This window comes from Leuciscus leuciscus (assembly GCF_965113295.1).
Source record: "Leuciscus leuciscus genome assembly, chromosome: 24".
In the NCBI taxonomy this organism is placed as follows: domain Eukaryota; kingdom Metazoa; phylum Chordata; class Actinopteri; order Cypriniformes; family Leuciscidae; genus Leuciscus; species Leuciscus leuciscus.
Window position 1 is genome coordinate 8825130 of NC_138723.1, and position 11451 is coordinate 8836580.

Here is an 11451-nt window from a genome sequence, read left to right on the forward strand (position 1 = left end):
ACATTGCATAATAATTGAGCAGCATGCTGTTTGTTTGTTTGTATTGTGCATATTAGGTTACGTTTCAATGAACACAATAAAGTAATAATACCATAAAAGAGTTAATCCACTGAATAATTACACATTCAATATTTTTCTGCATTTTCTCATGCACTGTAATATGCAGTGTTATTTTAGTATGATTTATATCGTTTTTATTAGGTTAATATTTTCTATTCGATTTTAGTTTCATATTTTCCATTTTAATTTTATTATCATTTTGTCATTATGTTGGGCTTTTATCATTTTTATTCGTTTATGTTCTATTTAAATATTACTATGTTTAATGTATTTGCATATCATTTATTTCCGTTTTTTTTGTTTTTAAGTTTTAGTTATCAATACTCACTGTAAAAAGTGAACAGTTGGATCAACTTAAAGAAATGACTTCAATTGGTAACACCTAAAGAAATTAAGTTTTCTCAACTTAATTTCTTTAGGTGTTACCAATTGAAGTCATTTTTTTAAGTTGATCCAACTGTTCACTTTTTACAGTGTAACCCTGGTAATAAGAACTCTGAAAACATTTATTAAAATATTATTTATTTTCTAAAACCCTTTAAGGTTTTCAACCAGGGGTCCATGGACCCCTAAGGGCCCCCAAATTATATATTAAAGATATCTTAACTATTTTAACTATTAACTATTTTACACTGTATTAAGAATTGTGTAATGTAGCAGTGCTCAATTAAATTTATAAAGTGTTACTCAGAAAAAAATTTTTTTTCATATTAGGAGTCTTTGCGTCTGGTTAAGTAAGTAAGTAAGTAAGTAAAGTTTATTTATAAAGCGCTTTTCACAGATAAAATCACAAAGTGCTGTACAAGAGAATAGGTAAAACAAACAATATAAAAATGTATATACATATGTAATATTAAAGTGACACTAGTGAAAACTAGTACTGGTACGGATCCCCGAGAACTGTAAAGGTCGAAAAACTCTCAAAGAGATGTAGCAATCCATCATGTTGTACTAGTGTGCACTACTAAGTGTCTTCTTCACACGCCCACTTGAGATAAAGCCAGCACTTCCTGTAATGTGAGCGCGCCCGCGAGAGATGCGCGTGCATTAGAAAAGGACGGGCTTAATCTGGGGATAAAGCTGGAGTTGCGTATTTGTCGTTTCGATCGCTTATAGAACTGCGCATCCCTAGAACCACTTTCATATTGATTTCATATGACTGCAGTGCTCGGAGAGATGCTGTGAATAGGAGATATTTCTTTATTTCATATTCTCGAATAGTTGCATGATGGGTCTGCAGACTGTGTTCCGCGCGGTGATCATGGGGGCCCCGGGCTCCGGGAAGGGGACCGTTTCTGCTCGGATAGTGCAGAGTTTCGGGCTCAAGCATCTCTCCAGTGGGGACATGCTGCGGGCCAATATCGAGGCGAAGACAGGTACGACAGCTTCAGCACTAAATACTATTTCACTGTTCATTTATTTACATGACTAATGTAACAGAATGTGAACGGTTGAATCTTTCCCCCCGTTCGCTACGAGCGTCGTTTAACTTCATACGCAGGCTTGATGAAATGGCTGCAAAACTTCTGGAACTCGGTTTTATGTTGAGCAGGATAATTAGAGGTTTCTTATCACCAGAACCGAGTCTAAACTTTGGTTGTGTCTCAAAAATGCAGTGGGCTGCCCTATCTAAACAGCAGTTTTACACTTTTCGAGTGAGCTCGCGCGTGTGATGTCCACAAATAACAGCACATGTCACTATAGACACAGCTTTTCTCATGTTTTTGGTTTTGAAATGCATGGAAGAGTTAACTGTGAAACAGTTCGCTGATATATTTTCTAGTGTGACATCGAGCACTTTCTTCCAGTGCTGGTGTTGATGTAAACTCTGTCTGGGTTCCTCAGGCTTTTACGTCTGTGGCATCACTCTTTTTATGTGTAGACTATAAGTGTATTTTCAAATATTTGTGCTTTAATAGGGCTTTTGTTTAACTTTCGAGGGTGATGTCTTTCACCAAAGAATGTGCCCTGCATACTAAGCACGTCTAAGAAAGGGACTTTGGCTGCAAATCACACCCAAGCCTGAAGGCTGAAGCTCAAGCCTTTAATGTTAGCATGTTAGAAATTTGCCGAAATTTGCACCGACACTCATAAATGTGTAAGATTGTAATTTATACTGCACAGTGTTGGGCAAAGTTACTTTTAAAAGTAATGCATTACAGTATTGTGTTACTCACTAAAAAAGTAACTAATTGTGTTACTTTTTACAGAAAGTAATGCATTACATTACTCTTTTGAATTACTTTTTCTCACCTGGGCTGGATTTGCTTGCTAATTTGTTAGCAAATTAGTTTCTAAAAAGAAACACAAATATGATGTAATATAAAAGTCATTTTTGCTTATTTTTATGGTTGAATTGGATCATCAAAGGTCAGCATTGGTTAATAAAGTGAGATTAAATACATAAAGTATATTCATATTTAGTTATAGCAGGTTTGTGTAATATTCAGTTTTCATTTCACTGTTTTTATTCATTTTGAGGAATACTGAATCTATTTTTGTTCAAGTGAGATGAGTAAACTCTCATATTTAGTCTAGAGCTACAATACCCATCATGTTCACACACTGCGCACACACACAACACCTCTGCGCTTACAATTTCTCTCAACATGGGGACAGGAGAGCTGTCAGTCAATACATGGGAAAACAAAGTACCTTGCGTAACTTGTTTGAAAAAGTAACTCAGATATTTGTATTATAAATTTAAAAGTAATGCATTACTTTACTAGTTACTTGAAAAAGTAATCTAATTACATAACTCCCATTACTTGTAATGCGTAACGCCAACCAACTCTGATAGAGCAGGTTTATTGTCAGTGTTCTTTAACTCAAAAGATTTGTGAATTACACGTTCTGTGGGCAAAAAAACAAACAAAAAAACAGTTCTATAAATCCCAAATGAATTCCAGATGCTCGGTGTGTCTCTGGGAAGCAGAATAGCCATGATGTGTGACAGTGATATTTATGTTGCAGAACTCATCAGTTATCTGGTGTACAGTACAGATCCACCTACCACAGGGAGACTAAACCATTATTATTATTATAAACCAGATTCAACATGAAACAAATGACCGTCAAATGAACCCTATGCATAACACAACATTTAGCCAGATATAGTGAAATGAATATTTGAGTTTCATATATTTACAGATCAAAGTAGGACCTTAAAAGGAGAGTTCCCAAAAATGATAATTCTCTCATCACCCTCATGTCTTCCCAAAGAATGTTGGTAACCAAACATTTGCCATTGCCTTCCATCATATGGACAAAAAACAGACATTTCTCAAAATATCTTCTTATAGAAACAATTCTTATTTTTAAAGAAACAACAAGAGGGCGAGAAAATGATGACAGAATGTTGGTTATAGATTTCAAGAATTGACAGCATGCGCTTCTAAAAGCATATTCTTTTTTCTTAATAATATGCATATTTTGATACATTAATTGTCTGCGTTTTGAAAAATACTTTTGTACAGTGCAGGACTATTTAAGTGAACAGTGAAAAAGCTAAACATATTTAAAATGATTGAAATTTCACGGTTGTGTGGTTGCAATCCAACACAAATGACTACGAAATTCAATCTAAATAGTCTTTAATTGACAAACCGAAATACACGGGAGAATCTCAGGAGAACATACACACTTAACACACTTACTAATGACGATCACCGACAAAGAACTGAACAAAACAGGGTGTTATTAATTTATTACTAATGGTGTTATTAGAGTATTATTACTTTTGAACGATAGTCAAGTCAAGTATATTTGTATAGCGCTTTTCACAATACAGATTGTATCAAAGCAGCTTCACAGTATTAAATTAAAATAATACAACAAGGTTTGTTTCAAGTGGAATTTATTGATTGATAAAATAAAATTAAATATCCCCAAAATATCCCCAATTTTTGGTTATATACAGTGTAGTGTAGTTAGTGTAGTGATAGTGTAGTTATATAAAGTATTATAGGCCTAAAATATGTATCACTAAACAGAAATTTCACAAAGGGTCACAGAAAGATTATTACAGAGTTATTCAAATGTGTAGAGACACTTAAAGTTCATGTATGAATTACTAAAGTTCATTGTATTGGTCACACATCATTTCCAATTGAATAGTTAATAGGAGGTAATGATCAACCTTACAGCCTTACATCACTCTAGAAACCATGAATATGAGTAATGACAGACGTGTCATATTACTATAATTTATTTTATCGGTAAAATTAGAATCAACATAAATACAATATAAAAAATGAATTCCTGACTATATTTATTTATGGATTTCTTCTGTATTTCTGGAATAACTGTATTCCGTCTCTTATGCCCCTGGGCAGATTTGGGTCTTCTGATGAAGTCGTGTATCGATCAGGGTCAGCTGGTTCCTGATGATGTCATCTCGCGTCTCATCCTGTCCAGTCTGAGGGGAATCGAGCGGACCAGCTGGCTACTGGACGGTACCACTCTCACCCCGCCTACACATGCTCTTCTATTGATCTTATATGTATGATCTTTATTCATTCTGTGCCTCTGTGTCCTGGCAGGGTTTCCTCGTACCGTGGCTCAGGCCGAGGCCCTGGACGCCGTGTGTGATGTGGACTCGGTTATAAACCTGGACGTGCCTTTCCTGACCATCAGAGAGCGTCTGACGTCCCGCTGGGTGCACCTTCCCAGCGGCAGGGTCTATAATGTAGACTTCAACCCGCCCAAGAAGCCAGTGAGTCCTCCGCTGATGTTGAGATATTTACAGTCCTGTTTAACATTACTTCAGGGAACTGTTGATAATTAAACGAAAGAGGAAGTTGACCACCTCTGCTCATATGAAAACTCCTCAGTGACCTGTACACTTGTTAAGTTAACTTGTTGTTGAGCATTGTAATGTTTGAAACGGACGTCATAACAAATGTCAGTTAGACCGGGAAGATTTTAAAACGAGCGGTTCATTCATAAATCCGTAAGATCTTTCCTTCATGCTGTGGAAATGCAAACCGGAAGACAGAACAGAAAAAGGGGCGGGGCTACATAAGGTCTATACTGCAAAAAATGCTGTGAAAAGACATTTGATCAGTATTGCTGCCGTGATCAATAGAAATGTAAGAACACATACTTAAAATGCTGTTTAATCCCTGTTTTCTGCAGGTAACAATAGTGCAACGTTAATTACGTCAGGTAAATGGTGCTGAGTTTTGTGAATTTATTAGCCTAATTTGAATGAAGGAGGTGTGTTTGCACTAAAAATACTAACATTAACCTTGGCCTGGTTCAACTGCAGATAGTTATTGAACATTTGTTTTGTGCTGAAATGCTGTTCGCAAGAGTGAGGTGCAAGTGAATTCACACACAGGGTTTCCGCGGAGTCATAAAAAGTCATAAAACGTCTTAAATTTAATAATCTGAATTTTAGGCCATAAAAAGTCATAAAAACGTCCGGATTTTCCATACAAGGTCATAAATTTCATTTAGCCACGTCTTAAATTGATATGCTCGTTCATTCGTTGGTTCTACCATTGCTTTTCCCCCCTGAAAATGCGCTGGCGGCATAATGTTAAATGCACAGGTTAAATGCGCCAAAAGCGGAACGCTCATTTGAAACGCGCGCCACACGAACCATTTACCCGCTCGGCTCCAAGTCCAAACGGCAGCGCAGCGCGAGCTCAATAGAACTGATGCGTTTACTCTGATCGTCTCGGTCACAAGATCCAGTGAGAAGTGCTTGAATTCAGCGAAGAACACACTGTCTCAGTGATTTAAACCAGTTTAAAGGCAGATTAAACAGCGCTGACCAACAGGAGAAACTCTGCACAACGATACAGTCTGAAGGCTTTTCCGTCTACAATCTCCCATCATTTATCATGGATTTACTGTAACGTTAGCCTAGTAATATTAACTGCACCATGTGGGATATACATATTGAATTTTATTATATTATTAGTGCTGATAATGTATTAAAGGACTAATGGAATATTTACAGTATTTAATAATGTATTTAGGCTACTGTTTTTCATACATTTCCTGAAGATATGTGCCATCAAAGTTAGGCAACACAAACCTGTTTCAAGACTTGGCCCCTATTAGCACATGCAGAAACTAAGTAATTATTTTCCCAATAAAGATATTTATTTTGTTAAGGACAAATGACAAATGTTTGAATGTCCTACCTCAGATTTGTGAAATGTTCACCTGTTTTAGCAAGTGTTTGTCATTATATTTTCTGACAATAAAGAGTAAAGTTAGTTTAAAACCACAATTAAAGCTCTGGTTTCTACAACTTTCACTTAGAAGTAACAGTCTGCCTTTAAACTTGAAAGAAATAAAGATTTGACATTTATCGTGATAATTATCGATATTGACTAATATAAAACAATTATCGTGATAATTGTTTTTGGCCATATTGCCCAGCCCTAACTGAAATCTCCCGGTCTATCACAATGGGAAAGTGTACATTTAACGAGCCATGGCTCAAAGATGGTGTGTTTAGTAGTTGGCTCAAGCCTGTTGCAAATAATCAGTATCAAGCATATTGCACACTGGGTAAGAAGGCGTTGGAGCTGTCTTTAGGCATTTAAATAATACATCTTGTTACTTTCAATGAAAGTCAATTAAAAAAAAAAACTTTTGAAAGGAATTTTAATGATTTTTCGTAATTCGTGTAGGTCATAAATTTCAATCATAATGGTCATAAAAAGGTCTTAAAAAGTCTTAAATTTGACTGACCAAACCCTGCAGAAACCCTGCACACAGAATGCTTAAAACAACACTTAACGTACTTTTAAAAAGTAAAATATACTTTGATGTAATTTCTATTAAAACGTATATATTCGTAATTACACTTTTGTAATGGACTGGCAAATTAAATTAGTACATTTAAAATATTAACCGTAAATGCAGTGTTGAGCAAAGTTACTTTTAAAAGTAATGCATTACAATAATTACAATATTGAGTTATAAAATATAAAAGTAACTAATTGTGTTACTTAGTTACTTTTTACAGAAAGTAATGTGTTACATTAGCCGTCAGTCAATACATGGGAGAACAAAGTAACTTACGTTACTTATTTAAAAAAGTAACTCAGATATTCTGTTGTAAATTTAAAAGTAATGCATTACTTTACTAGTTACTTGAAAAAGTAATCTGATTACGTACCTCACGTTACTTGTTCATTTAAACACTGTTTAAATGTAATATCAAATAACATTATAGTTAAAATGATAATCAAATACACATGCATGTTAGTCAACACATCAAAATAAGAGTACTTCTTTAAAGCACAACATATTTAAAAAGATTTAAAATATACTTTAAAGTAAAATGTCTAATCTGACATGATTGCAAAGTGCAGTTTTTAAAAGTGTACTTAAAAAGTGTTAAGAAACAGTCATGAATGTGTACCCTCTTTCACTACACTTAAGTGGCCTTTCATTGCATAAATGTTATATTATCTGCAAGTACAGTTTTTAAAAATTGATACTTAAAAACATAGATCTGAGCTACACTAACACTACAAGTGCACATTCAGCACAATTAAGCACACTTTCTTTTCACAAGGTTTAATGTATGTGTGATGTGTATAGATACATTTTCTATATAATATACAATATAAATACATTTTACAATTAAATTTATGTAATTTTTCATGTTTAAAGAATTTCAACATATAAACACACTCGAACAAACAGTTTTTCTTTAAATAAAAATAATAAAAATGGAATCATGTTAAAAACAGTAAAAAGTAAAGAAATGGAGCAGTGGATATGAATGTGTGTGTGTGTGTGTGTGTGTGTGTGTGTGTGTGTGTGTGTGTGTGTGTTAAACTACTTGTGGTAAAAGTAGGTCATGGTATTTCACAACCTGACCGCTCAAGACAGATAAGAACGCTTCTGTTTACTGAGGAACTTTGCTCTCATCCCTGCAATAAATCTGGAGCGCTCTGAGGAAGTCACGGACTTCCTGTAAATAAATGAAACTCTGTCCGAGAAAAGAGCAATCGCAAGGGCAGAAAATAGGCTTTAATGTTGCTTGAACAGTTGCTGATATACTTTAAAAGAAAAACTTCTAAGGGCAGGCAGTTTTAGAAAAGTAAAACTGAACAAAGAATGAGTAATAAGCCGTTTATATGCAAGAGCTTCTAAAAGATTTTCCACCACAAAGCCTTTGAGGTCGCAAAGAGTTATGACTCAAAACAATGGTTCATATTTGGTTAATGGTTATATAATGATTCAAAATGGTTATAATTTGATCATCTTTGCAGTAATTTCAAACAAGACAGCAATTCAGTGTGTTTTGAACTGATAAAACAGAGCAAGCCAAGTGTGAAACAGTGTTTGTCAGTGTTGCTCAAATACAGTTATGTCCACACAAAACTGCGTGTCTGAAGGTCACATCGATTCAGCTGTGGAGTTTGACAACGCCTGCCAAGGCTTGTTGACTGTTTCAATACATGAATTCTTGAGCAATTGTACCGTTAATTTTGTGTTTCTAGCAGGTTTTAAAGACGGGTGTTTGTGTTGAGCTCTGCAGTGATGTCGTGTGTGCCTATAGAGCGTATTCATTGGTCTCTTGTGCACAGGGTCTTGATGATGTCACAGGAGAACCGTTGGTCCAGAGAGACGACGACCGTCCCGAAACTGTGTCCAGAAGACTAAAGGACTACGAGAGACAGACACAGCCGGTTCTAGAGTACTACAGGTACTGTACAGAAAGCTGTTTTCTTTATGATTTATGCTGGATGAAACAACGCAGTAACGCACACCACAGAAAATATTTAGGGAATATTTAAAGGAATAGTTCAGCCAAATTCTGTCACTCTTTACTCACACTCGTGTGCTTCTGGTGTTTGTATGAATATATTCCTTGGATGGAACCAAAAAGAAGATATTTAGCAGAATGTTCATGCTGCTCTTTTCCATAGAATGAAAGTGAGGCTGATGAGCTCCAAAAAACACTCACAAAAGTAACATAAAAGTGGTCCATATATCTTGTACGCAATATATTTAAAATCTTCAGAGGCCATATGAGAACGGATCATTAATAAGTTGTTATTTGTGGCAAATCTTCCTCAAATCTCACTTGCGTTCTTGTACATTCAAATCGAAGCATGTTGCACCAGGTTTGATGTCATCAGGGGTTCATAAAACATTTTTGTCAGCCAAACCCCATAAAAGTCAAATATTAACTTGAAATACTTGAGATTTGATGTTAATATTTCAATAAACACATTTGCTTGTCCACAGTTCTCAGATGTTGGTGAATGGTCACATGACATGCAAATAAATAGATCAAATATTAACTAGTTTTATTTTGACTTCATAGCCAAACTTTAAACGTGGACCCAAACCTCTTTTTAGTTGTGAAAGTGTCTCAGTCCTTATTACATTATTTACAATGGTGTTTCAGGAACCTAATCAAATTGTGTAATAATAATGATTAATATTATTAGTCTAAAAATATTTTCAAAGTAATTTTTCATGTTGCCTTAGAACTTCAAGTTTAGTCAACTTGGATATTTGAGTTATCTCCAAAACATTGTGATTGCTATCAACAATAATTTTTTTAACAATGTATTATTATTATTATGTTTAACTCTAATAATAAAATGAAGACAGACATATATTCTACCGAAAATAATATTTTTTTATAATTATTTTATTTTACACAAGTTACTATACTAATATTTATGCCCTAAATGAATCACTTTCAAACTTTTAAACCCTCAAGCTTTAAATATTTCAAATATTCTTGCTTTTATTTTGGCATAATACTGCTGAAATACTGTAAACTTCTGCCCACAAAAATGTTGGAAACTATGAGAATGTGTAAATAAAGTAAAGCTAGCGCAGGTTGTGTTCCCGAGATGCTGAATACAGTGAGTCCTACAGTCTCTATTATTCTATTGTACATTCGATATAATCAATTATTAGCGTTTCATCAACTCAAGAAACTCCTGGTCATTGGTTCTCCAGTGTCTGATCAAAGGAGGAACATGATAACGAGGATGAACTATTCCTTTAAGCTGGACTGAAGGTGTAACATCATATGAATAATAATGTGTTTAAGGCATTACATATGATATACTTTAACAGGAGTAAAGGAGTATTGGAGACATTCACAGGAACTGAAACCAACAAGATATGGCCTCACGTTCAAGCCTTCCTGACCAGGAAAATCCCAGGAATCCAGCAGGCTATGGGAAAAGCGTGATTCTACAACCTTTAGGACTTTCCCAACAACTGAAGTACACTGTCTGAAGAAGCACAACGCACCTCTGTGGCCTGAAGCAGTCTCCTGTATTTACACACTGAAGCCTTTAGTGTCGCAGCTGTGTGGCAAACTAGAGGATTATGGTCAAACTAGTCTTCTGAACACTAGCGCTGCCATCTTAAGCAAACACACTAGCTTCGAGCGTAGTAGGCATGCTAATAGCTGACTCTTCTCTTAGCAGAAGTGCTCGACCCATAAGAATGTTTTTCTTTTAACTGAAGTTGCTGCAAAACGCAGCAGCTACAAACATTTTAATGTTATTGAAATCTCATACTGGAGAAGTTCTCAGTTCTCATTTATAAAGTTTTCAGATGAATGCAGAAAATATGATTCAAACCTGTTTTTTCAAACCTGTACCGCCCATTGTGTGTGAACCACTGTGGCCTTAACTAGCAAAAACAATCTAATTATGAGTCAGATGATTATGTAGCAATGTTTAATCGCAATGTTTAATAGTGTTAACAGAGTTCATATTTTTTATCATATACAAAATAATGTTATTTTTAATTAAGAAAGGTTTGTACAATACAGTAATTTATAAAGGGAAAGAAATTCTCTGTGATCAAAAGTCATTTTGTATTGATGAAACACTATTGTGTGGTTATGAGTCCTAGGCCACAAATTAAATGCAAATGATTAATTCACTTGTTCATGCGTTTAATGAGTTTGTGCATCACTGTATAAATTGTAGTGACTGAAAACACTGCTGTTGAATAATGGATAAATTATTAAATGTAATGTACTGAATGTTATTTTAGAAAGCGGATCTTTGAAACGACTGCAATAAACAGTGAAGTTTGACTCTTTTTAGTTTGTTTTGGTAATAAAGCTCTACATTTTTATGTAAATAATCACGGTTTACATTATAGATTTTGTACCAAAAGATTGACCGAGTTAGGCTTAAGAGTGATAATAACAACAAAAAGGAAATTATAAATTTTTCTTATTAAATGTCACCAGTAATAATCCAGTATTTTCTCAATCATTATCTCCCACGTTTGTTCATACAACACCGTATGTATATTAACTTATTAAGATCGTTAAATTTTATGAGTTCCTTTTGTTGAGTGGACGTGCCAAAAGAAGCACGTATTGTATATTTCATTGTACAATCCACTAACCTCACAGTCAATAAA

At 34.7% G+C, this 11451-nt stretch overlaps 1 protein-coding gene across 1 annotated transcript; it reads left to right on the forward strand.

Annotated features, from left to right (window-relative positions):
* Positions 1-1103: 1103 nt before the first annotated feature.
* On the forward strand, positions 1104-11116 carry ak3 (adenylate kinase 3). Its single transcript, XM_082158747.1, has 5 exons — positions 1104-1436; positions 4395-4514; positions 4602-4774; positions 8625-8743; positions 10138-11116. Exons 1-5 carry the CDS (start codon positions 1286-1288, stop codon positions 10253-10255), a joined length of 681 nt encoding a protein of 226 aa, XP_082014873.1. The 5' UTR covers positions 1104-1285; the 3' UTR covers positions 10256-11116.
* Positions 11117-11451: the final 335 nt, after the last annotated feature.

Excerpts from the sequence above, each read along its gene's own strand:
- ak3 (XM_082158747.1), top strand. The coding sequence starts at position 1,286 with ATGATGGGTCTGCAGACTGTGTTCCGCGCGGTGATCATGGGGGCCCCG. Across the intron at positions 4,775-8,624 it reads TCAACCCGCCCAAGAAGCCA|GGTCTTGATGATGTCACAGG; the intron begins GTGAGTCCTCCG and ends TCTTGTGCACAG. Across the intron at positions 8,744-10,137 it reads CCGGTTCTAGAGTACTACAG|GAGTAAAGGAGTATTGGAGA; the intron begins GTACTGTACAGA and ends ATACTTTAACAG.